General features: G+C 44.7%; 2 protein-coding genes across 5 annotated transcripts; one reads left to right on the plus strand and one right to left on the minus strand.

Moving 5' to 3' along the window:
- Window positions 1–1,108: 1,108 nt before the first annotated feature.
- LCT (lactase) lies at window positions 1,109–13,894 on the plus strand. 4 transcript variants are annotated; one of them, XM_027695854.1, is made up of 13 exons: window positions 1,109–1,790; window positions 2,140–2,785; window positions 4,056–5,615; window positions 5,920–6,188; window positions 6,676–6,966; window positions 7,823–8,021; window positions 8,427–8,629; window positions 8,991–9,100; window positions 9,662–9,796; window positions 10,706–10,929; window positions 11,735–11,822; window positions 11,927–11,971; window positions 12,658–13,894. In XM_027695854.1, the coding sequence occupies exons 1-13, from the start codon at window positions 1,176–1,178 to the stop codon at window positions 12,860–12,862; spliced, it is 4,590 nt and encodes a 1,529-aa protein (XP_027551655.1). In that variant the 5' UTR covers window positions 1,109–1,175; the 3' UTR covers window positions 12,863–13,894. The 4 variants fall into 4 exon arrangements, with proteins under 4 accessions (XP_027551655.1, XP_027551656.1, XP_027551657.1 ...); XM_027695855.1 differs by lacking the exons at window positions 10,706–10,929; window positions 11,735–11,822; window positions 11,927–11,971; window positions 12,658–13,894 and adding an exon at window positions 10,065–10,114; XM_027695856.1 differs by lacking the exons at window positions 8,427–8,629; window positions 8,991–9,100; window positions 9,662–9,796; ... (2 more) ...; window positions 11,927–11,971; window positions 12,658–13,894 and having other exon boundaries at window positions 6,676–6,890; window positions 7,823–7,850.
- Window positions 13,440–27,949, minus strand: UBXN4 (UBX domain protein 4). The gene is made up of 13 exons (XM_027695872.1): window positions 27,824–27,949; window positions 22,397–22,499; window positions 21,518–21,546; window positions 20,605–20,723; window positions 19,870–20,038; window positions 19,319–19,421; window positions 17,656–17,710; window positions 17,354–17,518; window positions 16,436–16,563; window positions 15,606–15,708; window positions 15,124–15,255; window positions 14,604–14,812; window positions 13,440–14,067 (listed from the first exon to the last, which is right to left on the minus strand). The coding sequence occupies exons 1-13, from the start codon at window positions 27,900–27,902 to the stop codon at window positions 13,929–13,931; spliced, it is 1,533 nt and encodes a 510-aa protein (XP_027551673.1). The 5' UTR covers window positions 27,903–27,949; the 3' UTR covers window positions 13,440–13,928.
- Between the last annotated feature and the right edge of the window lie 26 nt (window positions 27,950–27,975).

Consider the following 27,975-nt stretch of genomic DNA (forward strand, 5'->3'; position numbering starts at 1 on the left):
ACTAGTGTTGTTTGGCAGTGCTGGGTTAGCAACTGGACTTGATAATCTTAGAGATCTTTTCCACCCTAAATGATTCCATGATTCTATGATAATTTTTTAACATGAACTTGTAAATACCCAGTAAAGAATCCAATACATCTGGTCTGAGAAAAACAGCTGTTAGTTATGAGAAGCACCTTGTTCCTCCGGGAGTAACTGTCTGTACAAGCAGTGCTGTGCAGTCCAGGGCTCCTGAGCTGGGACAGAGTCCTTCACTCACCGTTTGCTTGTTTTCAGCTCTTAATAAAGAAGGAACACGGACAATTGGATATGACACTAATGAGTTCTTGGACTACTTGTCTCATGTTTCAAGGTACAGTTTTTGATCTTTAAACCAGATAATAAAACGGTGTCTTCTAGAAATGCATGAGCAGGCAGAGGCAAGACAGTTGTAGTGGTAAAGGCTGTTGTCAGTGGCTGAAAGGGCTGGAAAGGGAAGCCCTTCTGCTGAGCCCAGTCTCTTGTGATTACAGGCAATCCTCTATCCTGCTACTAATCCCATAATATAATCCTCTTCCACTCTCTCATTCTTAGTTACCCAAATTGCACCTTCAAGCCAATAGTGACAAGTACATTTTCCAAGCCTTCTGCTCTTTTCAAGAGCAAAATAGTTATAAACAAATAAATCCAATTGAGGCTTTTCTAGGGGAGAAGCCAACTGGACCTATGGAAATGTGAGAGATGTCAGTGTGCAAGGAGGTGCTGAGGATTACAGAAGCAGGATTGATTAGTTTTAGCTTATCCCATGGAAACTCAATGAGAGCAGTTGTAGCATGTGGATTTTCTACACACTGCAGTGATTTTGTTTGTATCTCTGACCTGGCTGTAATGAATTATGAGAATCTGCCTGCAGATTAGATATCTGGCACCTGAGCTGCTCAGCGGTTACCTCACTGCCCTCCACCTGGGTGGCAGCAGCTTGGGTTGATCGGATGACAAAGAACTTATGTTCTTATGTGACCTGAATGGGAAGCAAAAAAATTAGTTTATCCTCCATGTTTGCAAGTTCTGTGGCAGTGGCATTCACCTTGGAGATTTTAACTTCTTTTTATTCCATTTCCAGCCAAACAAATACTCTACAGGAGAACCCAGCTGCTGTTGTTGCCCCTCGCTCCTCCTACCAAACAGTTTGGGAAATGTTTGCTGGACAGTCTGAACTGGAGAGGGATTCTTTTCTGCAAGATGTTTTCCCAGGTGGTTTCCTCTGGGGCACATCCACAGGTGCCTTTAACATTGAAGGAGCTTGGGCAGAGGATGGGAAAGGGGAGAGCATCTGGGATCAGTTTGGGCATGCAGGCCATGCACACCTGAACCAAACAGCAGACGTGGCATGTGACAGCTACTACAAGACCAGCTATGACATTTTCCTGCTCAGGGGTCTTCACCCCCAGCTGTACAAGTTGTCTGTGTCCTGGCCTAGGATTTTCCCTACTGGCACCAATGAGACCATCAACTCCAAAGGTGTTGATTATTACAACCAGTTAATTGACCAGTTGTTGGACTCTCACATCGAGCCCATGGTGACTCTGTTCCACTGGGATCTCCCCCAGGCTCTGCAGGCCCTTGGGGGCTGGCAGAATGACAGTGTCATAGATGCTTTTGTGAGCTATGCAGACTTCTGCTTTTCCACTTTTGGAGATCGAGTCAAGCTCTGGATCACATTCCATGAGCCCTGGGTTATCAGCTACGCTGGCTACGGCACCGGGGAGCATCCCCCAGGAATCGCTGACCCAGGAGTGGCATCTTACAAGGTAGGGACACAGGAATAACTAGGATCCTACAGCTGCTCTTGTTGTGTTGTTTTCCTCTAATGTTCTGTGCTTTAACTATGTTCAAGCCCAATGTGGCCTCTGAGACAGCTGTTTGTTGGATTTATGGTACCTGCAAAAAATGGGTTTGTTAACAGGGGCTAGATGCTGTTATTTTATTTTTCCATTCTGAAAACTGGTGTTGATGGATAGTCAGATTCTCCAGCTTATTCGTGTTGTCAAGGCTTTTTCTCTTGGATGCAGAGGCCATTTTCACATGGCAATAAGCTGAAGGCTCGAGAGCTTTTGTGTGGTGCAGTGTGACATGTGCTGCTCTGCTTTCTGCTCCCAGGTGGCTCACACAATTCTCAAGGCTCATGCCAAGGTCTGGCACCTGTACAATGACAAATACCGCTCTCAGCAGCTGGGAAAGGTGGGGCTGGTGCTGAACTCGGACTGGGCTGAGCCCAAGACTCCAGCCAGCTCTGAGGACGTGAGGGCATCTGAGAGGTACCTGCAGTTCATGCTGGGCTGGTTCGCCCACCCCATATTTGTCAATGGCGATTACCCAGAGATCCTGAAGGCTCAGATCCAGGCAGTGAACCAGCACTGCTCTACAACAGTGGCACAGCTGCCTGTGTTTACAGAGGAGGAGAAGTCCTGGGTGAAAGGGACTGCAGATTTTTTTGGCCTTTCCCACTACACTTCCCGCCTGGTCAGTGCTGGGGCTAACGAGACCTGCGCTCCAGGATACGAGAGCATTGGGAACTTCTCCTTGCACGTGGATCCTTCCTGGCCACAGGCTGCCTCTTCCTGGATCCATGTGGTCCCTTGGGGGTTGAGAAGGCTGCTGAAGTTTGTATCCCAGGAATACACAGGGACAAAGATCCCAATATACATAGCAGGGAACGGTGTGCCCACGGGAGACACGGGGGATCTCATTAATGACACCCTGAGAGTGGATTATTTCCGACGGTACATCAACGAGGCCCTAAAAGGTATGGAGAAATCAAATTATTGGATTTTTTTTAATCATGATAACTGGCTATTTTAGCCCTTCCATGGTGCTTGACTCCAAAACATCAAAGCAGAGTGATACAAGGTCAGCTGCCTGTTGTGTAGTGAGTGTGACCTCATCTACTCCAGCCTGTCTGGTGTCCAGATATGGAGCTCTCCATTCTTTTTAGATATGGGAATAGGTTTTCATAGTTGTGGATTGATGTAGTCTGGACCCTAAGATCAGTTCATATACTCCAGCTCCCCTGAAGATGATTTGCCTGCAGGATCTGGCCTGTAGAGACCTCACAGATCAGGCCTGAACTGCCAGTACTGACTCATCAGATCTAACTGGCAGCATCCTGCACCATTTCAGGTTAGAAGTTTTAGGGACACATTTATATCTTAATAATTTTTGGAAGGTTCCAGTTGTGCTTGTATCTTTGCAAGCTGTGTATCTGTTGATGTAAAAATAATATTAGTGACTCAAGTTCTGAACAGGAACAGAGATTTGAGGTTTCAAACAGAGATTTGACTGGTTCTCTTGAGAATATTCAAAACAATACTGTCAGGAAAACATTATTAAATATGCTGTGTTAAATATGTTGGTGATCAGTGTACAGCATTTGATCTTCTTGACCTAGTTCTCAACATACTGCTAGGAGTGCTAAAAGAGCTACAGAAAACACAACTTAGCATTGCTGTTGTGCCTCAGCAGTGGTAAAGAAGATGGACTGCACATGGGGAGCGAACTTTCCTGGAGAGAGAGACAGATGTAGTGCTTTTTTGCAGGCAGTGTGAGGGAGGATGCTGGACTTGCCCCTGCTGCCATTGAATACACTGTTCTGCCTTAAGAAACTCTCCTGAGCTCAGGAAAGAAAGGGAAGCACTGAATGCATGCAGTGTTTCAGTTTAACTATGGTGTTAAATCTAAAATGCACCATATACCTTAATTGATGAAATCTGCTTGAAAGCAAGAACACAGTGAAAGGGATACCAGTGGCACAAGTGTCCTATACTCAAATATCTCTTGATTAATACTTCTTAAGTCCTCACACATTTTTATCACTAAGCATTTGACCAGCTCCTGTTAGAGTGCTGACTGCTTTCCTTGCCTGATACTCATAATTGTTTGGGAGCTTTTTTAACCTAAAAACCCATTTGTAGGTGTTTGGCTTGTCACACCACCCTCAGTTGTGGTGCTTGTTGTGCTGAGCTGTGTTCAGAGAATGTTCAAGTGTGTAACAGTGTGTGGTGTTGTCTCTGTGGCAGCGGTGAAACACGACGCCGTCGATGTTCGGTCGTACGTTGCTCGGTCCCTGGTTGATGGCTTTGAAGGCCCACTGGGGTACAGCTTGAAGTTTGGGCTGCATCATGTGGACTTTGAAGACAGCAACAGAGCAAGGACTCCCAAGGCATCTGCTTATTTTTATTCCAGTGTTATTGAAAAGAATGGTTTTCCATCCGAAGCCTTGGGCAGATCTTCTGCACCGCTGGTGTTTGACCGACCCGCACCATCAAAGTTGCCAAATTTACCAGCATCAGAAGTTCCCTCCAAGGCAAAGGTTGTCTGGGAGAAGTTTTCATCTCAGACTGCCTTTGAAAGAGACATGTACTTTCATGGGACATTCCCAGAGGGCTTTACCTGGGGTGTGTCTTCTTCTGCCTACCAGATCGAGGGAGGCTGGGATGCTGATGGCAAGGGGCCCAGCATTTGGGATACCTTCACCCATGTCCCAGGGAATGTAAAGAATAATGACACTGGAGATATTGCTTGTGATAGCTACCACAAGGTGGAGGAAGATATTTACCTGCTGAGAGCCTTGGGGGTAAAGAACTATCGTTTCTCCCTGTCCTGGCCTCGAATTTTCCCCACTGGAAGGAACAACTCAATCAACAACCATGGAGTTGACTACTATAACCGTCTCATTGACGGGCTGGTCGCAAACAACATCACTCCAGTTGTCACTCTCTACCACTGGGACCTGCCCCAAGCCCTCCAGGACATCGGTGGCTGGGAAAACGATGCCCTGATTGACCTGTTTGACAGCTTTGCAGATTTCTGTTTCCAGACCTTTGGGGACAGGGTGAAATTCTGGATCACGTTCAACGAGCCCTACATCATTGCCTGGCTGGGCTATGGCCAGGGGATGTTCCCTCCCAATGTCCAAGACCCTGGCAGTGCTCCCTACAGGGTTGCCCACATCCTGCTGAAGGCCCACGCCAGGGTCTACCACACCTACGACGACAAGTACAGGGCCAGCCAGGGAGGGGTCATCGCCCTGTGCCCCTACATCCACTGGGCCGAGCCCAAGTCCCCCAGTGACCCCCGGGACGTGGAGGCCGCAGACAGGTACCTGCAGTTCATGGTGGGCTGGTTTGCACACCCCGTTTTCAAAAACGGGGACTACCCCGAGGCGATGAAGTGGAAGGTTGGGAACAGGAGTGAGCTCCAGGGGCTGCCCTCATCCCGCCTGCCGGCATTCACGGCGGAGGAGCGCGAGTACATCCGGGGCACGGCGGACGTGTTCTGCTTCAACACCTACACCTCCAAAATCATCACCCACTCCACAACCCGCCTGAAACCCCCCTCCTATGAGTATGACCAGGAAGTTTCAATCAGCACTGACAGCTCCTGGCCTTACTCAGGTCTCGAAGGCCATCGGCCCGTGGCCTGGGGGCTCAGAAGGCTCCTGAACTGGATCAAAGAGGAGTATGGAAATCCCCCCATATACGTCATTGAGAACGGGGTGGCAGTAAACACCGCATTGGATGTGGATGACAATGCCAGGATATTTTACTACAAAACATACATTGATGAAGCTTTAAAAGGTACCAGTGTTTGCTTTTGTTCTGTTGGGGTTGTGTGTCTGCTCTCTAGATTCCTGGTTCCTTTATTCCTCTGAAGAGTCGTTTCTAAAAGTGATTAATATCAGTCTTTAAATATCCTGAGCACAATATAAACATGCTGTTTCTTTTTGTGATCTCCGCTGCCTGGCTGTTTGTGCTTTTTGTCCTCCAAGTGTGAAGAGTGTCTTAATGACCTTTATGAAGCTAAAAGCAAGTGGGTTCCTCAGGGTTCATTTAATGTGTGATTATGCCACTGATGCCCTTCCTTTTGTTCCTGCTCTTTCAGCTTCCAGGTTAGATGGTGTTAATCTGAAGGGATACAACGCTTGGTCTCTCATGGATAACTTTGAGTGGACGGATGGTTATGAGCCAAGGTTTGGATTGCTCCAGGTTGATTTCAACAACCCCAACAGGCCCAGGACCCCAAAACGCTCGGCTGTGTACTACGCTGAAATCATCCGCAATAATGGGATCCCACTGCCCAAAGAGGACGAGTTTTTGTATGGAGAGTTCCCAAAGAACTTCTCGTGGAGTGTAGCAACTGCAGCATACCAGGTCAGGAAACAGGGAGGGACTCTTGGGAGTGTCTGTGGACAGTTAATTCAATTTCGATGAGACACCTACAGCTTTTGTAACATTGGATTTTACTGTAATTAAACATTGGATTTTACTGTAATTAAACATTGGGTTTTACTGTAATTAAGGGTTACTGTAGCAACTGCTCTGAAAGGGAGGAACTTGGAAGTATTTAAAGGCATGGTTATACCACAGGAAATGGGGCAACAGCATGGGCTTCATAAGATCCAACCAACACAGAGCAGCAATGAACCGAAACACTGCCTGCTCTGGGACATTGTACTTTGCTAATGTGTCTTGCCTTGAGGCCCAAGGTACAGCAAAAACATTGCTATTTCTAGTCTTAAGCTGATAAGTCAAAATATTGTGTGGCACCACAAACACTAACAAGCTGAATTCTTTGCTAGGCCAAGACCTAAATTTAGGGTTTACTAACAATTTCCCCCCTATCTTCAATTAATTGCAGATTGAGGGAGGATGGAGAGCAGATGGGAAAGGACTGAGCATTTGGGACAAGTATGCTCACACTCCCCTGAGAATCAGCAACGATGACACCGGAGATGTAGCTTGTGACAGCTACCACAAGATTGAGGAGGATGTGGAAATGCTGAAAAGCCTCAAGGTGTCTCACTATCGGTTTTCCATCTCCTGGCCCCGTGTTCTCCCAGATGGCACCACCAGGTACATCAATGAAATGGGACTGAACTACTACGAAAGGCTCATCGATGCTCTGCTGGCAGCCAACATTAAGCCTCAGGTAACTAAAACTGGTGACTTTGAGGTAACTTAGAAACAGCGGAACCCAAGTCTGGTGCTCAGAGCAATGTGTGTATTCCCATCCACACCCTTCTTCACACAGAAATTGGTTTTCATTGTTTTTCACTGCGTTCTGCAAAGAAACATGGGGGTTTGCATAAGTGGATAAACTGGGAATATAGTGATATTTTTACCCAGAAAGATCACAGTAACCTTATTGTTGGATGTTTCCAATCACCTTCTTGTCCCTCATCTCCTTGGAAGTAGAGTCCACGAGGACCTACACAGTGATCTTTCCAGACACTGAGGTGAGACTGACCAACCTGTAGTTCCCCGGATCTTCCTTCTTGCCTTTCTTGGAGACAGGTTTAACATTATTCTTTTCTAAGGAGCCAGGAATCTCCACAGGGTCACATACAATGGACAGTGACCTCAGCACTGCATCAGTCAGCTCTTTCAGCACTGGTTAGTGAGTCTGACCTGTCCCATAACCTTGTACCAGCCCAGACTGGTGCTCTGTTGGATTGTATTTCACCAGTGCAAGTGCAGCAGTTCTTCACTGAGGAGTTCTTGCTGTCACAAGGTGCTTTTTCGGTAAAAGCTCCATCTTCACCATCAGGCAGTCCGTGGAGTTTGAGTCATTTCCCCACATCCTAAAGAAACCACTGCAACAGTGGCAAAAAGGTATTTTATTTGAGTGCATGGGTGATCACCCCAAACTCCAATCACCATTAGGAACAGGTGGCCACAGGTCAAAGCACAGTTTGTGTGTTCATAGATGAGTCTGGGTTACTGTCCTTATTTCCAGAAGTGAGAGTGGCTGGTTGAGTCCTTTGTCTTGCTGTCTTTCCCCACAGGTAACTCTGTATCACTGGGACCTCCCACAGGCCCTGCAGGACGTCGGTGGGTGGGAGAATGATACAATAATTCAGAGGTTTAAGGAATATGCTGAGCTCCTTTTCCAGAGACTGGGAGATAAAGTGAAATTTTGGATAACCCTCAATGAACCCTACAACACTGCATATCTTGGCCATGGTGTTGGCACAGCTGCTCCAGGTAGGACTGCTGGGCACAACCTCAGAGCCCTGGCAGCACTGCGGGCACAGCTGGTTTGTGCTGCGGCACAGCAGATGCTTGGGGCTGGCAAAGGTAGGGCAGGGAAGGAGTTGTGGTGTGGATAGATGGGGTTTGGATTGCTGTGGGGCAGGTCCTTCTTTCACTCTGCCTGTCACCTCCAAGACCCATCCTCCTTCTCCCACTCCTCTAATCCAACCCTCCTCTGCAGCCCCTGGATTAGACGTGCTGCCTGGAGCAGACCTCAGCTCCAGGGACTGATTTCAGCCCAGGGCTGAAACATTTTGGACAGTTCTGGGTGTCCTGGGGATTGTGTTAAGCTGGGCAGCAGCCATGAGAAAGCTGGGAAGTGCTGCTCCACTGGCTGTGCTGTCCCTGTCTCTGCAGGAATCTCCACCCGGCCGGGCCGAGCTCCCTACGTGGTGGGACACAACTTGATAAAGGCCCACGCCGAGGTCTGGCACCTCTACAACGAGACCTACAGGGCCAGACAGGGAGGGTTGATCTCCATCACCATCAGCTCTGACTGGGCAGAGCCACGGAACCCACACAAGCAGGAGGACATCGAAGCCTCCAGACGGTTCATGCAGGTACAGAGACCCCCGGTCACAGCTCTCCTGCTGCTCCCAGGTGTGTTCACAGGGACAACCCCTCTCCCAGTGCTGGACACACCCAGAACCTGAAAGAAAAGGATGAGCCAGAGGCACCACTGCAGGGAAATGTATCACTCTCCTTTGGGGGCTGATTGAGTAGGCAACAGAAATGAGACAAAATACGGTTGCAGTGGCAAAAGCTTATTAAATTTACTGCCTTTATATGGGCATTGCTGGGCATCTCCATGTGCCTGTTTGTTACAAATTAAGGTATCACCTATAAAGCAGCTCGTGACAGAGATATGGTTAAATCCCTCGTTTTGATACATGATTTATCCTCCCTTATTTCCTGGTTTAGTTTCTCCTAGGTTGGTTTGCCCATCCCATTTTCAAGAACGGTGATTACAATGAGGTGATGAAGAGAAGGATTCGGGAGCGCAGCCTGGCCCAGGGCCTGAGCCAGTCCCGGTAAGAGCCCAGCACACGCCTGCCCTTGTTTCACGTGCTGTGCTCAGACCTGCAGCTTTTCTGTGATAGCAGTGCTACATTTCAATGACTCTGGTGCAGTGTTACTGTAAACAGCTTATTGTATCCTCACAGAAAACTTGTAGTGTACATTTTCATAGAACCATAGAATAGTTTGAGTTGGAAGGGACCTTAAAGATTATCTAGTTCCACAGCAGGGGGAGTTGCCTGTTCCCTGTCTGTACCTCTCTTGCAAACTAAATTTACTAATATAACACATCTTTAGGGTAATAAGTTGATACAGTGATACAGTAAATACCCTGCATTAGACACAGTACTTTACCTGACAACTCTGAAACATTTGTTTTACCTTTTCTTGAAACTGCGTACTGAACTCTGGCACTGAGAACTCATTGGTCCCTCTGAATTACATTTCTTATTTTCCATTCCCAATTCCTCCTGTTTTTTCCCATGTTCCTCCAGAAGGATCATGGTACTGGTCCCAGGGATACCAGCATTACACATGGAGTGTGTTCAGGGTGTGTTCTCTGTTTTCTCTTGCAGACTTCCAGAATTCACTGAAAGTGAAAAGCAAAGAATTAAAGGCACGTACGACTACTTTGGTCTAAACCATTACACCACAGTTTTAACATACAACCTAAACTTTCCCGGGGCTGTTCAGTCATATGACTCTGACAGGTAAGTGACACACACCTGGAGCCTGGGCCAAGTGTAAATCGATAGCAAATAAAGCTGTGAGACAGGTATTTTAAGCTGATATAACCAATACTTGGGAAAATAGCCCCAACCAGTACCGGTGGTGCTGTTATTTCCATGATAAACATGAATCTTTGAAAGAGAAAAAGGAAAATTAGAGGATCTGCTAAAGGAAAGAATCTGGACTTGTGAGTTTCTCAGTGGTTTGGAATCAACTGCAAACAGTTTTTATCATATTTCCTGCCTCCAGTCTGCAGTTTGAACTGTGAGGTTATCCTGCTTAATGGATACTGTTCCATTTGTTGTTAAATAACAAATCACTACATTGGATAAATGTGAGTTCAAAGGCTAAATAGCTAAATCACTTCATGGTTAGGTGTATATAAGTAAAGATTTTTCATTAGATACTTGATTTCATTCCCCAGCTTCAAAAGGTAAAGGATAGGAGCATATCAGTTTTCCTGATGGGAATTAAAGTAGTGGTGGGACTACACATGGAGGTGAAATTGTCTGCTTTCCGGAACGTTTCCACAGGGAATATATGGAATTGTTGTAACTTGCCTTTGCTGCTGCATCCCAGCCCCTGTGGTTTAGCCCCATAGGACCCTGGGCTCTGTCTTGCATTCCTGTCTGTGGGTATGAAGGGCAATTTTATGTGCTCAAGCACCACATGATACGTTGGAAAGTAGAATTGGCGTCACGGTGTACAAAGATTTGGAGCCAATATCACACCCTCAGCCACGGCTGATTTACACAGCAAAGCAGGAGAAGTGTTTTCTATAAAAACCACTTGTGAGTGGTTTTTAGGGTTGTGGGCACCAGCCCCAGCTCAGCCCTGGGTGCTGAGGTGCCAGGAGCTGGGACTGGTCCTCCCCAGTGTCTCCTCTGCAGGGGTGTGGCCACGGTGAGCGACCGCAGCTGGCTGGGCTCTGGCTCTACCTGGCTGAAGGTGACACCCTTTGGATTCCGGAAGATCCTGAGGTGGATCAAGGAGGAGTACAACAACCCCCCCGTTTATGTGACTGAGAATGGGATCTCGGAGAGGGGGGCCTTTGTGTTCAATGACACTCAGAGGATGCATTACTACCGGAGCTACATCAACGAGGCACTGAAAGGTAGGAGTGGTGATCAGCCAGAGCTCTGGAGAGCTGGAGACTGGGGTGGATAAACAAGGGCTGAAACACCACTGCCATCACACCTGTTACACACTCATATATAAGAGTTTACTGAATCCAATTCCAAGATCCCTTGGGCTTACCAAGAACTGCCCACGGAAGTCACAACTGTGCCAGGAAAGGGATCTAAGGGGAGAACAAACCCTGGGTTTAGCAGGGTAAGGGCAGGTTCCGTCATTAGGTGCCTCTGGCTAGAGAGGTTACACTGACAAACATTGCTTTGGCTTCTAGTTTGACTACTGCTGTGTCTAAAACCTGCATTTAAAAAAAAAAAGTAAAAAAACCAACCCCCAAACTAGTTTCAGTAATAGCAGTGCTTGAGCAACTTCAGGAAAGGGCATTTTCAGTTTGCTTTTCTGACACACTGGGAACTGCCAGCCAGGTGTTCAGGAAGTGCTCATTTACTGTGGAGTAAGGCCCCACAAACACTTGTTTCACCAACCGTTGCATTTTGATGGCTTTTCTTCTCTGTTCCCAAACCTTTGTTTCTCGGACAAAAGCTTTGATTTTTGGAGCAGAGAAAAGCAGTCTCTAGTCCTGGGCAGTGAATGAACTACCCGGGCTGTAACTTGGCAGCTGAAGTAGCACAGAGCAACTGATCTGAGTCAACAGGGGAGAGAGGTGGGAATGGGGAAAAAAGCAAAAACCAATGAGGTGGAGTGTCAGGTGTGGACGTTCTGGAGCATTTCATGCCATGGCTGGCAAGGGGTGGCACACTGACCTGTTCTCTGTGGTCCATCCCCAGCCGTGGTGCACGATGGTGTCGACCTACAGGGTTACACCGCGTGGACCCTGATGGACAACTTCGAGTGGGCCGTGGGCTTTGATGAAAGGTTTGGGCTCTACCACGTGAACTTCTCAGACCCCGCCTTGCCACGGCGCCCCAAGGCCTCTGCCAGGTACTACTCGCAGATCATAAACTGCAATGGGTTTCCAGACCCAGCAACGGGCCCACATCCCTGTCTGGAACCGGAGCCAGAAGGTAAGTGGTGCAGCAGGAATTGTGTGCTTGCATCTGATTCCAGTTCCTAAAGTCCTCCATAATCTAGTCTTTAGAGACACCATTTTGTGCAGTATTCCCTCTGAGGGCTCTTATCATCATCAGTCCTTGTTATGACTGAGGACATCCATGTACAGTGATATCATTCCTGTGTGCAAAACCAGACTGACGCTGAAATCCTATGCGAGAGCCCCTCAGCACACACCCATCTCCAACATGGAGCAAGAGAGTTATTCCGTTAGACTTTTCTCTGACTAACAACTGCCCAGGATGTGGTTTTCCAAACCACACACAGTCAGTACTCCCACATTTCTTCTAATCAGTTTTGAGTACTTTATACGTGTCAGTGTTTTGGGTAAGCCTTTGCAAATACTGATCCTTTTGTGATTTATGTTCTCTGAACTAGAGGAGGGCAATCAATAGCACCCAGCATTAGTGTGGGTGTCTGGGGATGACCGTGGATGCCTGAGAAGCCTCACCTGTGCTCAGGAATTGCACTATCAGCCTCCGCTGTGCCTTCACTCTGAGCCAGAACTGTGTCAATCCCTGATCCCCCAGAGTAGGGAACAGCACAGTGGAAAGCTCTGTGGAGGCAGGAAGCAGCAGTGCCCAAATCTGCACAGAACAGCTCCCCCAGGCTCTGTACTAACACTTGTTATTGTTTCCAGTGACACCAACAGACCCCACTCCAGGAGCAGCTGCCACCGTGAGCTTTTTGGGATTGGATTTGACGTCCCAGAGTGCGGAAATCGCCCTGTATGTGCTTTTTGCTCTTTCGGGAGTTGGAGCCTTGGCCTTGGCTCTTTTTGGATACAAATATGGAAAATTAGTCAAAAGATCCCGAAAACAATCACACATGGAACTGAAAAGTAAAATGTAATATTTCCACTTGCTCAAATGGTTGTTGGGTTTGGTTTTTCTTTAAAAAAAGTTTCTACCACCAGGAGAAGAAACTTGGTGCTCGTACTGCTGCAGCTTTGTGTCTTGCCTCAGAGATGGCTCCCCAGCATTGTGGTGTTTGCTTTTCCCAGCTTTAAAATGAAGAGGAAAATTATTTTTCTATGTTAACTGTCTTTTTTCTCCATGGGCATCGTTGCTTTGATTTTTTGAGGACCAAAGTCAAAGTGCTTGTTCCTACCTGTATATGAGGTTTCTGAGTTTCAGCAGGAACCTGTTTGTGTTTCAGCATCTTCAGTGGATCTGAGGGGAGCCCCTCAAAGCTCTACTGCTTCTTAGTGGTTTTAGGACAAGTTAGTGCCTATACTGGTGAAAACTGGTCTAGAATGTACTGTTCTAGTGCAGCTACTGCACAGATTGGGTTTTTACCCCCCTTTACGTCATGTACAGCAAGGTCATTTAAACTGGATCAAAATGTTTCTCTGCTGTGTTTTGAGTTTCCTTGCTTCCCTGTGCCACAAGAACTTCCGAGGAACTTCACGAGACAGTGATGTTTTTCTGGAAAATAGTTTATTGAGTGCTTAGGGAATTAAAAACTACAAGGTTTTGCTTGCAGTTGCAGAAGCAAGAAAAAAAGTTAAACATAAATTAGTTACCTGATTTGCTACTTATAGTGCTTCTGAAACCCTCATTTTAATCAGTCATTGTCTACCATGACCTTTATATTAATATATCTGGCCCTTAGATTCATGTAGCAGAATATTTATAGATTAAAAAGTGCCTTTCTATGGCAGAGGGTAATAATTATGAAAGCTGATGGAGGTTTTCAGTCTTTTTACTTTTTTTGCTTCTAGGTCTCACCTATACTCACTTGATTTTTCTGACATAGGTGACTCCATTCCATACTCCACCGCAGGAATAAGAATTAAGTAATTCAGTCAGTGTAAAATAAGCCCCACTTGTCCAGAACCTTTAGATCAAATAAGAGAAGAGAAGGAAAAAAAAAAAGAAGCAGCCAGATAGTAACTGCAGTTACTCAAAACTACATTTGTTGTGTAGAATTTCCATTCCAAGTATTGTTTTCATCTTCTCCATCATCTTGAGTCCTCAGTCTGTATATTTTGCCTTCTTTTTTGAAGTCTTCCCCCCGCTTTTCCACGGCTCGTTTCCTGACTGCTTGCCTAGGGCACAAAGGACACAGGTTTGAGTTTCCCCAGCAATAATTACACAAGGGAAGCAGCAGATGCAATAAACACAAATCACACATCGTTCCTTCTCTTATCCCCAGTCATGGTCTTCTTCAGCCCATGTGTCAGCAGTCAGACAAACTGACAGAATCTCATTTCCCTGTCACTGAGGAAGGCGTGGCTGCTTCACCCAGAACAGCTGTCCTGGTACAGGGCAGATCTCATGCAGTACAAACCCTGTCAGAATCTGACTCCAGCTGCCCGAGTTTCTTGTACAGTCACACCATAACCATTTGATGTCTCATTTTCAACATGCTATCTGAAGTAAAAAGTATCACACTAAGTAACAAATATCATCCTAAGCTGAAGTGAAGCCACCTTTGCAGTTACAGCTGAATTCCCCATTCATAAATGACTTTTAAAGACAATGCTTTTTCTGGTCTGTAATTGGAAGTGCAGTTCCCCACTACAAGATTAAAGCAATTCCAGCGAGTAGCTTGAGAAACAGCTGCCTTGACCACTTGTCTCACCTGCTCTGCTCGAGGCTGCTCGACGTTGAAGGGGCTGAATGGTCTGGCTGATGAGCTGCTCTCACCGCGGGCTGGGAGGGGGGTGGGCTCGTAAACAGAAAGTTGCTAATGAATCTCCAAACCGCTAAGAGGGGGTAAAGTATCGTGCCCAGGAACTTCCACAGGTCACTGCCTGAAGCCTGGACAACAGAAGTAGCAGGTCTTCCCGCCTGGTCAGGAACACACAAAGCACATTGGTCAGATATTGAAGTCGTGCTCTCATAGACAGAGTATTATACGCGTAATTTAGAAGCAGCTCAGCAGAGACACATTAAACACACAAACATCAGTGCCACCATTCATCTGCTTCAGAAAAACTCCAAGTGAATCTTGACAAAAACTAAAGTAATTTTGCAATCTGTACAGACACAGAAAAGCCCCAAATTCAAGCCAAATATTATCAGGGCTGACAAACAGCAAATACCCAGCTGCAGCAGTGCTGCCTGCAGGACAGTGAAACATGAACCGAGCCAACACCCACCGGCAGCAACACCACTGAAGCACTGGGTGCCAACTCCAGTTCCAGTAACTTCTTTCCATAATCTTCTTTGGTGAACTCCCTCCTGGGAAACATTGTCGCCAGTGAGAAATTGCCGTAAGTGTTACCAACCGTCTGGGAAAAACAGAGAGGAAACTCTTCATTTGTGTTATATTGGTAACTGTTCACTTTCAAACAACTGCTGATTTGCCAGTTGAGTATATCTTGTGTACCTTGCTAAGATTTCTTATCAAACTATCAATCATCTTCATAGTAGGATATGAGGGGATCCTTCACTCCTCCATATCTCTTACTAATGATACGCGGCAGCGATACAAAGGTGGCACTAGAAAGTGATGCTGCCAAAACCCCCTTCAAATACTCACCAAGGAGAGGAGCTGATGACAACTGCACCACAATCAACTAGCTGATGCTACACTGAGTTGTAATCGGCCTGTAGCTGAGAGAACAAACCCACAGTTTACCTGTGCAGCAAACTGCCTTGCTTCTTCCAGCCGTGCTTCCGATGGGAACTGGTTGGTGAAGGAAGATCCATCTGGGAGGCGGAACTGGATCCTGGCTATTGCACTGCAGGACATATGGGGGGCAGTCAGCACACAAACAGTTACAGACACACCCTCCTGGGGCTTTAGCTTGGTTGGACTGAAATGTGGCAGAGAGGGACAGTCATCCTGCTCCTGGCAGTGCAGATGGGTTGGATTCACAGTGGATAATCTCTTGCTTATCTCCCACCCTGCATCTCTTCCATAACTCCATCCACAGGCTCTGTAGGTCAGAGCCATTCTTAAAACAGCAGCGCTGGACAAGGCAGGAGGCAGCTCTGACAAGGTCCCAGCTAAGCCTTGCTGAATCCCAGCCCACCCTTCACCGCCCAGCAGCTGGATCAGCACCACTCTCCAGCAGTGCCACTGTCAGCCACTCTGTCCCCTCATTACCATTCACATCCTCACCTTATCCAGTCCCCCATCCAGCCCCATTACACCTGGTATTTAAATCAAAGATCAGGCAGAAAAAGCTCTTATCTAACCAAAATAACACACAAGGAAAGGTGGTGTTTCATAATCAGCAATGTCAAAAGGATAAAAGTTATCAGAGAACATAATGTTCATGAAAATAGCTACGAATTAATGTGGGAAAAAAGCCAACTTTTAATGTCACTATTTAAACAGTTTAATACTGCAACATGTTGTCAATAGATTAGGATAGATATTAAATCTCTTAAAAGCTCGTTTCTTTACCTCTCTCCCCAAAAATTTCTTTATCTCTCTCCCCTTGTTTCTCTACAGCAGCTCACCTTCTCTCCCTTTGAGCTGCTTCTTTCCTGGCCTCTAGTTCAGCCTGTTTGGCCTGAAGAGCTGCAGCTTTTGCAGCTTCTGCCTCTTCCTTGGATTTTGCAAAGCGAGCTGCTCTCTCAGCACGGTCCTGGCAGAAGGAGCAAAGAGAAACCTTAATTTTTGCTATAAATTGTTGCTTAACATTCATTCAAACAACCAGCCACAATCTGCACTCGTGAACAGACAGAACTGCACAGACAGGAGCAGAGCATATGGAGAAAAGACAGTAGTGCTGCAAAGAATTATTCACTGCCAGACTGCACAATCTTGTGTCATTAGCCACGCTTCTCATGAGTCACTTCCCACAGCCAGTTGTTAATAGATGATCTTCCCCTGCAAGTTTAATGCTCCAGGGAAGATAAAGGCAAAAATCTTATGCCAAGTTACACAACTGCAATTCTAAATGTTCTGCAGAAAAACCTAATAATGAGGAAGAATTTCAGTTGTTACAATCTATTTGCATCCATCTATGCACACACATTTACACAAACTTAGAAAATAACCCTCCCCACCATTTTGAGACTGGTATTCTTGTGTGTGTCCTACAATTAAATGTTCCCTGTGCTGCTCTTCCAGTACCATGCTTAAATGGCACTGATTTTTATGTTTAAATGATAATTCTCCACTAGGCTGAAGCAATTTGACAGAAAAGCTGGTACGTGTGTTCAGATAGAAAAGATCATCGTGAATACAAAAGCAGAAGTTTCATTTTATACACAGGAAATGCCACATAAAACCCAAACACCAAAACTGTTACGGGACTGCAAACAGAAAAATGAACAACCTCGCAGTTTCATCAACGAAAATTTATCATTTCAGTACACCAGTGGCCCTGTGAGAGAGAGGAGCAGAAGGTCTGTTCCCAAATGCCTGTTTACCATTGCAATCTGCTGCCTGATGCGCTCTCTGGCCGCCTTCTCCTCTGCCTTCTCTCTGTTCCTTTCCTCCAACATACGTTTGGTCATTTCTTCTTCCTGTCGTCTTTTGTACTCCAGCATTTCTTTGCCAGTTTTTCTCCTTTCAATTTCTTTCTTAATTTCTTTCTGAGTAGAAAGACATAAAATTGGACCACAAAACTCCCTTGGACAAGAGAAAAGACTGAAGTATATCTGTTTCAGAAGGAATTTATTCGAATAAGGGTATAAAATACCCTGCAAAGGGTTTTAAATTTTTGTGTTACCTGTTCTTCTTCTTTCCTTTTCTCTTCCTGTCTCTCTTCAAGCCTTTTCGTTAATCTAAATTTAAGAATAAAGCAAGAGGCCTTACTGCAGTATTTTAAGATGCTACGGAAGCATCTGTAAACACAGAGCAGAACCCATGGAAATGAACTGTAGCACAGTGCTGATACCCCTGTAACAGCCAGGATTCACTCACGTGGGGTGCACCACCCACACAAAGACAGGCGGGGATTCACCACCTCCTTTCCGACTTTTAGTGGAATTACAACACATTCCCTTTGTCCTTTTCCCCTCAGGAAATGAGGAATCCTACATTTTCTTACTGTTGGACCAACTTATGAAGACGTACAATAAGCAATTACTGTTTAGGACCTGTGGTAACAAACACTAAACCTCAGTCTCTTTTTAGCTATTTAAACCATCTGGTTTCTTCTGCACATCACTTCCCCAAACGGAACACAAGTAACACACAGCACTGACATAGATGCACATGCCTCTGTCTCAGCTCTCCAGAAAGGTGCCTTGGAATAAGGAGTGACTTAAACCCCAGTAATTTGTCAATGCAGATTGACAATAAAAGCCCAACATGATTTAAGTCTGGGGAAAGGGCAGCCACAGCCAAACATGAAAAGTCAGATAACCAGAAAAATCTTGTTTGTGTGGTGCTGTTTTCTTAAAAAGAACATGGTAGTTAGCACACAGCTTGGCCTCTTTTTCCCCCTTGAAACAATGCTGTAGATAAATTATGCCAGATTTGTATAATGATTAATGGATTTTTTAAAAATGCAACATTGATATTTATATTAAAATTGATTTCATTGTCTTAACAGTGTTATGTAAAAATTATCCCTGTTGTCCAATAACTTTGGAAGAAAACTGATATTAAGCAAGAAGTAGTTTTAAAACATATTTTAGCATTTAAGTATTATAATAAATATATTTAATTGTATAATTAAATAATTTTTAATATTTAAATGTTATATATTATAAATAATCTGATTTGCTAAATATGGGTAACTGGTTTTATGCTGGATATTTCAAATAGTGTCAGTCTTACTAAAATCAAGTTTATACACAAAATCCTGTATTTAAAAACAATCAATGTAATGAATGAACCATGTTTTGAACCAGATGTTTCTGATCACCATACTTCAAAATACTAAAAATAACTCATCACTGTTCACTGATCAAAGCAAAATAAGAGTCTCAGAATAGGATTCCTGTGGATTCTTCAATATCCCTAAACTACAAAAAGTCATCAAATCAACAAGAAGAAATAAGAAGGCATCTCTATATAAACCCCAGGTTAGTATTTTATTACACCAGTTTCCAGTGTTTTCAGTTCAATGTTTTAAGTCATTCAAAAATTCGCAGCAAACATATGGTCTGTATAAATTTACATCAAAGGTGAACATTTGTATTTTTCCAGATTACCTCTTTCTTTCACAGTACATGAAAAATGAGATTAATTTAAAAGCTGTTTTAGTATCAGCCCTTGTACTGTCACAGACATCAAACCAAAAACAAGGCCACAAAAAGGTTTGCCAGATGACAACAGATTAAAAATCCTGTAATTAGGGCTGTTTGTTAAAAAAACCCAAACCCCAACAAAACCTCCTGAGAAACAAATACAACACATTAGGAAGTCTGCAAAAGAAGACTTACCTTTCTACCTTGAGTGTAAGATCATTCACAGGCTGAGCATCACTCACTCGCTCATCTGCAGAATTAGTTGCTTCCTGGCTTGCTGAACCAGAATTTGCTCCATCTTCAAGGGATTTACAAGAAAGTAAAGCATAAGGAAAAAATAAAGGTATATTTCTTTGATAAAAACTACTATGCTCATTGTTAGCCACAATTTACAGCAACTGGGATATCTCAAGGAAATCTGAGGTTCTGCTACTTAGACTTCCCCCCTCAGCAGTTTGATTTCAGGTTGCAAACCCAAAGAAACTTTTTCATTGAATCATTTTTCAGGAAAGGATACACAAATTTTATTGTATTATAAACCATTCCTCGCTCATTAAAACTAAGCAGAACAACAAGTTATTCTTCCCTCTGGACTTGCAAAAAGCATTCTGGAATACCCAAGTTTGTCCTCAACGAGTCCACAACATATTGCCTTTTATGTACTACCATGTACATAAGAAACTTTCTTTTCAGGAAAAAAAATAATTCCAAAGTAAATTAGCAAGCATTTGTGTCAAAACACTCACCATTACTGGTGGAAGGTCTTACTGCCTCAGGCATAGCAGAGTCAGAGGAGTTACAAGACTCTGCTGCTCTGGACTGGGTATTTTCTGGAGCACCATCAGACTGGGAGGAGGGATGGGGGGCAGGTGACTGAGTGCCATTTTCCAAAGGCCGCCCTTTCCCTGTGTGCATCTAAGAAATTGGAGAAAAAAACCTGAGGCCATGAAAGTTCAAATATTTTTCACAGGTTCAAAGGTCAAGAGTCAGCTATTTTTGGAGAATCAGCCCTATTAAAAATATAAAACTAGAATAATCACATATTGTTGAGTATAGTGCAATCATGCATTTCACACTTTTCCTAATTTTAGTCTTGCACTAAAATTGATCATCAAAGTGATCAAATCAAAGTGATAAAACTATCTACACTTAAATTATGTTCCACAGCATAATTTTATAAATCTACATTACAGAACAGTATTAAAAAACCACACATGAGCTGAAGAGCAATTAGTATGTCATTCCAGTTTAGAGATCTCAACACATTTCTTCAATACTGCAGGTGTTACACACATGATCTAAACCAATCTGCGAATCAAAAGTTAATGTAGCACTTCTCCATAGTGCTTCCAGCCTGTTCAATCTGTGTGCTGAATTCCAGGTTGCAGGACACAGAACCAGTAACTCCCCCTTGCCCAGGGCCATCACCTGTCCTGAGCACACTCGACTCAGTCGCAGACCCAGCTGTCAGCAAGTGTTACCTGTTTAACTTTATGGATCCTGGTAACAAGCTCTTCAACAGAAACACTGCCAGCAATGACTTCCAAAGGGATTCCATTGTCTCCTATAAAAAAGCTGGATGGAACACACACCACGGGATCTGCACAGCAACAGTTAAGGGCAGTGAATGACACAAGTTCATAAAGTAACTTCCAGGGAAAGGCAGACGTCCTTCCTACAGGAGCTTCCAGCCCAACACTCTTATCTCCACCTGCTCACCAGCTGTCAGTGCCAAGGGAGGAAGGAAAAAGAGACACTGGCAAACACTGCATACCAGTGATAAGTATTTCTTCTTTTCTTTGTACTGGTTTAAGCAAAAATATTTTTCTCCAACTTTTCCGGCCACGGATTATGCTTTGACTGGAGAGATTTTGTTTTAGTGTGAGACAACATTTAAGTGGACAATAATGAATTCTCTACAGCATTAAGGAAATCCAAGTTGAGGTTCTGAATCCCCTTTCTCAGCATCATACAGAACTCTGTGCAGTGACCCCCTTAAGGTAGGGACATGTTTCCCTGACTCCACAGCTGTGTCTGTGACAGAACCCTGTCCACTGCTTGTTCTTCCTCCCCTGTATCTCTGAGCCCCAACTAATAACTGAAAGCTGCTTAGTAATACCAGTGGGTTATTCTGATGACATAAATTTTAGATCATTTTCTATTTAGAGAATTACACAGGATTAACATAAACTTGTTCACTTTCTCTAAGAACTGACAGTAAGTTGAATACACAGATGGTATCTATTAAATACACAGTTTATTGCACACTTTTGTCCCATAATAAGTATTTTCAATAATGTTGCTTGAAAGTACTTATCTTAAGAACAGTCTTAACTTGTAATGAGCAATTATCTGTAATCATAATGTAGCATCTAAACTGATCTCAAAGGATACAAATTTGAGAGAACTGCAGGCATGCTTCACTGTTGAAAAGAAAAGATTCATTTAGGAGGAGCAATCGCTTCGCAACAACCTCAGATTAAGTCTTTCATCATAAAAATAACTGTCCTACAAAACTATTTAAATACTTGAGAGAACACTAAAAGCAAATTTGCATTGCATCTTCTCATTAACATTCTGCAGAAGTGTTGACGTGGTGACAATCGCTGGTTATCACAGTTGACTACATCAGATTGAGGGAAGCAGTGCTAAGAGGCAATTCAGGAAGAAGCAATCTAGTCTATTGAGCACAAATAATATAGTAAATCTAATAAAATGTCTATAGAGCATTTCAAAATAATACCATTTTGGGAAATGTCAGTGCACTTTGTGCACTTGGACTGGAACACAAACATAACCAAAATAGCTGCGTAATTTACTCAGGAACTTCAATGCTTCCCCATTCTATGTGTTACAATGGAGGCAAACACATTTTCTCTGGGGCTTTACAGATTCTTATCCTTCTGAATTCATGAAAGGTTTTTAATTCATTATGTAACTTGGCAAATCAAGAACTGCCTCTAGCACTTCATTTTGATTCCAGCTTTTTTTATAGCACTTTCATGTCTCCTCCTGTTGAAAAAGGACAACTTCAAGCATTCTTTTACTAGTACTGGAATACAGTCAGAAACACACAGCGAATGTCTGCAGAACACAACAGTAAATTCTGACATTTTTTCAGGCCCTAGGGGCTTCAGGAGTACTGAACTCACTTATGCTCTGGAATCTTGTATTTAGAATATCTCCTAATCAGGGTGAGGACTTCAAAGCCTCTTATTCTCATCATCAACAATGAAAGATGGTATACGTGACAGAATTAGAATAGGCTCAAACCTTTTGGTGTCGATTTTAATAGCAACAAACCCATCTGAGGCAGCCTCAGTCACCTTCTCATCTTCCCACCTCGCAGCCATCTCAGTAGATTGTTCATCTTCACCTGCAAGACACAACACTTCTGTGAAGCTAAATCCAGCACAAATTGCTTTTTCTGCTCTGATTTTAGCTTTGCTTCAAATTGCTTGGGATCACCTTTGAAAGACACTCTTGATTATTTTTCTCCAGATTACCCTCATAACATGCACAGAGATCCCGCAGCACAGAGGGAACCACTGCTTCTCCCTGACAGTAAACTTCACCTCCTAACCTGACAAAACTATCAGCCATTTACCCCTCATTATAAATTTAATTACATACTGGTTCACCAGCTGCTGATAGGTAAAACTATGTTCTCCACTCCTTGGAAATACATAATTCAGCAAAGTTTCACAGTCTGACAGTGTTGAAAAAAATACACAAACCAAGAAACACTTATTTGCAGGATTAATTGTATATCAGTTTTGTATTTTGTGCTTTTCTGGATGTGAACAGTAGGAGAGGAAAAGGAGTGAGGAGCACAGAGGAACAGGAATAACAGGAGCACAGGAGCTATTTAGGTAAGAGAAACTGAAACGGTTTTGTGGGGCCACAGATCCAGAAGTGTTATTTTAATCAAATGAAACATGTCAATCATCCATTTATCTTCCAAAGCACCAGTTCGGTGAGGATGTGGGTAAATAAATAATTCTGATGAATATTAACTATCTTTCAACAACTACCCTGCCTTGCCACCATTTGTTTATCTTCAATCTGTATTACTTCCCAGCAGCTTGGAATGGACTTCATGAAGAATCTGAGTCACAAGTACAGCAGTACAGTAGTCCATTATTTGGTGACAACAACAAACCACTTGTTTGTTCCATCCCAGTTGCCATTCCATGCAGTATTTTTGATTTGTTAGGATCAGGAGTTACACGTGGAGTCCCCTAGGGAAGTGCTGCTGTCTTGGTCAGGAGGCTTCTCAGAGGGACATGTATCAAAAATATAACCATTTTGAACACCTGGTTTTCAACCAGATGTATCGATTTTATCCTGGAAGTATTGGAGCAAGTAACAAAGTATCCACCTCTATCACGATTATTCTGCATAAGGAAGTGAATATTTAGGCTGTTTTATGTCAGAACCTTTTCTCCTGCTGTCAGTGGAAGCAGCTGTTCTGCCAGGAGCAGTTCAGGCCCCTCTCCTGTTCCCACTTGCTCGGAGGCAGCTGCTTCACCACACACTCTTTCAACAGGACATGTGCTCATCCGATTAGGCTACTAAAAATATCTAAACACTTGCCTAACACTAACTTTTCCACAAAAACAGCTGCTGTAGAAGAAAGAATGTTGAAAGACATAAACAGGGCAGAAACTGTTCACAGGACAGTCTGAGATGTGCCCCGTGAATGAAAATGCTGATAACTCACATTTTATAAAGCTCTCTGCGACAACACACAGATTAATACTGTGACCACCCACCGAAGAGTTGCTTATTCTCACACATCTTTTTGTTTTGATAACCCTTCCTCATTTGGGGGTTAAGGCTCTTTTATTACAGGTAGTAGTAATTATATCCTGAAATGAAAACTGCCAGGTCACAGGAAAAACATCAGAAAGGTCAAGAGGTGAAGCCTGAACATGACATAACTCATAATTCTGCGAAACACTGAGCCAGCACAACCACTTCAGAATTCCGGCTCCCAAGACTCTCAGATTTCTTGTTTCTCAAACAAAAGCATCACTTTATTTCACTTGGTGTAACAATCCGTACACAATTCACAGTCACACTTCCTCGTCTCTTAAATTTGGCCAGGTAAATTTAGATAGCTGTGCAGAGAAAATAGACACTTTTCCTGCAATAATTTATTTCCTGTATGAGGAACTTACTCAAAACCATCACAGGTTGTCAGACTTTAACTCCCCTATTCCTCAACACTCAGTCATCAGGGAAAAGTGTCTTCCTTTCAGAAGGAGAGAGATAAGCCTAGCTGACTTTTCCATGTCCAACATTTCATAATTGCGCAGTAAGAGTAAGGATTTTGATTCTGGAAATGCCAGAAAAGCCAGGACATGAAGCTGTTCACCTCCTCCTCCTTTGCGTCATTTCACTTGAAAAGTGCTTTGCTACATCTTGGCTACAAATTACTAACAAATAGCTTATGATTGCAAAGCACCATTTTGTAAAAAAATAATCCATAAAATAAAGCTATGAACAAAGGAAGGAGGATTTCTACAAATGTTATTAAAAAGAAACACAAACATTTTATCTTGAAGCTTTTTACTTTCCCCATACCCCCCCTTCATTTCTTCACTCTGAAAAGCACTTTTTATGAGTGGCCTGGTATTTTCATGATCAGAACATTTCTAACCTTTGGAAAGGATAATCTTAAACACCTCAACCAGAACAGAGGAGGTTTCATACCAAATGAACAACTGAACTTCAGATTAATAACTCAAGGAATGAAAGGCGTTTTTTAACTCCGTAGGCTACAAAACCATCTACAGAACAGCTACCACAAGATACCAGAGAACAGAATCACACAATGTCCTGAGCTGGAAAGGACCCACAAGGATCATGCAGTCCAACTCCTGGTCTGCACAGGACAACCCCAAGAGTAACACCGTGTGCCTGAGAGCGTTGTCCAAACGCTTCTTGGGCTCTGGCAGCCTTGGGGCCATGGCCAGTGCCCTGGGGAGCCTGTTCAGTGCCCAACCACCCTCTGGGGGAAGAACCTTTCCCTAATACCCAACCTAAACCTCCCCGACACAGCTCCAGCCATTCCCTCGTCTATCTGGGTTCCTCAGACCTGTTTCACCACCAGGAACACTGTTCCCTGCACAGCAGCAGAGGGAAACTGCTGCCGGCAATTAACTGATGCCACAAAGTAACTCGTCTGTTCCCCACACACAACTCCCCTGCCTGGTGTGCACAGAAGGCTCTATTTAACATCTCACCTTAATATTTAAAATCAGTTTCCTAAGGCAGACACACTTCACCTCGTGCTCTCTGCAGAGTATGGAGCAACACCTTTTATTGCAACTTCCCAGGAGTTCAACAGCATCTTTACTACACTTACACTATTGCATCACCACAACGTGTCCTGAGGGTTTCAAACACTGAACTCAAAAACATTGGGATTTCAGCTGCAAACACAAATGGTAAAGGAGAAACCTGGTTGAACAACATGCACTTGCAGTCATAAACACCACCTCCTTTTTAAGATAAATAACCACAGTATTCCTTGCTTGACTAGAAAAACATCCTGGAAGCAGAAAGAATCATTCAGTTCTTCATTTTCTAGAGAGAAAGTAAGTAAAGAGCAAAGAAGACAAGTGAAGGGAAGAGAGATGGTGGTAGAAACCAGAGATGGACCTACCAGAATTCACTCATTTTGGTCAGGACTGTATCTAACAGTTCTTCTCCACTAGTGGCCACCTCAAAATTGCATTTAACTTATATTTTCAATTTCTCTCACTAATTTTTTTTCCTTTATTCATTTTTTATCCCCATAGCCACTATTTGGATGAAGTGTCCAAAACAAAACAGAAACACTGAACGCTGCTGAATCCTTGTTTGCCTGCTCAGAAAGCTGCTTTCAAATGCCTGCCTCCAGTGGGAAGCGTGGAGTGTAAAGGCCCGAAGTTACCCTCACTGTGCAGTCTGAAATGTTGATACCCAAACAACAAAGTCAACCCCTGCTAACATAAAAATAGACTGTTCTTTCAGCACTCTGCATCCTTCAAACACACGTGCTTCCACACACAGTGAGAAAGTGAGTTCTTGATGCTTCATGATCAGCTCTGCCCAGGTCAGCTGCCCTGATCCCACGGTGCCTGGGGGGACCAGATCTTGGCAGAACTCCCCAGCTCTTTCCTTTCAGAGATATGGTTCACTGAAGTAACACTCCCCCTTTTCCAGGGCTCATAAAAGCAAACAAAACAAATCCTCACAGCACACCAAGTGACAAAACTAGGTTACATCCCTGAAATTCATCTCTGTTACACATCTACATATTCCTACATCCACCCAGTCAACATCAACATCTAAAAGGTCCTAGTTTGTGTACAATTTTAGTGTCATAAAAAATAGTGGAAACAAGTTATAATATGCACTTTTCAGCCACTCTACTACTGCCCTCCTCAGTGGGCAGGGGGAAGAGAATAGAATGGAAGGCTTGTGGGAGAGATAAGGGCATGGAGGGATCACTCACCAGTTACTGTCACAGGCAAAACAGACTCGACTTAGGGAAAAATTAATGTCATTTATTACTAATCAAAAGCCAGAGTAGGATCATGAGAAATAAAAACAAATCTCCCCACCCTTCCTGCAGTCAGTTCCTCACACGTTGTCTCTCTTGCTCCTTCCTCCTCAGCAGCTGGACTCCTCACACTCTTCCCCTGCTCGAGCATGGAGTCCCTTCCCAGCTTCTCCAAAGGGAGTCTTTCCCACGGGCTGCAGCTCTTTATGAACTGCTCCACCCCATCCCTTACTCCATCTGTGGTCTGAGAAGACCTTGATTTCCAGCAGTATGTTCACTATCCAGCAGAAAATGCTGTTCTCCAGGTATAAGGAGAGTTGTGTCAACAGGGGAACTTAACTGCACTAACTTTTCTGTGCACATCCCCTTCGGGAGGGAACTTCTCCTCAAAGCCTCACCAATCCCACGGTTCAGCAGTTCCTGAGGGAACAACACTAAGCCACACGTTGTTGTTTCATGAGGCATCTGAAAGACTTGAAGCCATAAGCAATTAAGGCAACAGTAAAACCTAAAGAAACAACACGCACAGATACATAAAAGCACAAGAAGTGAGTTAAAGGGCCTCTCTAACCACAGAATATCAAAGTATCAATCGGGTTGGAAGAGACCTCTGGGATCATCGAGTCCAACCTGCGACCGAACATCACCGTGTCAACCAGAGCATGGCACTGTGTGCCACGTCCAGCCTTTCCTTAAACACCTCCCAGGGACGGTGACTCCACCACCTCCCTGGGCAGCCCATTCCAGTGTCCAATCACCCCTTCTCTGAAGAAATTCCTCCTCATGCCCACCCTAATCCTCGGCTGGCGCAGCTCGGGGCCGTGTCCCCCTCCCCGTGTTTCCAGGCAGAAAGGCAGCGCGCACCCGGCGCTGTGGGTCTGTGCGGGTTCCAGCGGCACTCGGTTACGAAACACGCGCTGTCCGTGCGAGGGGAGGAAACAAAACACCATAAACAGCCCCCGACGCAGCGGCAGCGGGAGCCGAGCGAGCGCAGCGGGGCAGAACGAGGGGCAAAGCCCCACACGGGCCGGGGCCGGGGCTGACACAGCACAAATCCCGCCCGGCGGGCGGCACACGGCCGGCAGGGCTCCGCCGGGCCCTGCCGGAGGGCGGGGGGGGCGGGTGGGCCCCGGGACGCAGCGTACCTGCCACGAACACGACGAAAACGGAGCTGCGCTCCTTGGCGGCGGCGATGGCGGCGGGCACGGACCCGCCGAACCACATCGTGCGGCCGCGGCAGCGCCGGCACCCGCCGGGACCCGCCGCCCTCACCGCACCGCGCCGGGGGCACCGCGCA

This window comes from Neopelma chrysocephalum, unplaced genomic scaffold, assembly GCF_003984885.1.
Source record: "Neopelma chrysocephalum unplaced genomic scaffold, ASM398488v2 Primary Assembly neopelma1_103b, whole genome shotgun sequence".
NCBI lineage: Eukaryota > Metazoa > Chordata > Aves > Passeriformes > Pipridae > Neopelma > Neopelma chrysocephalum.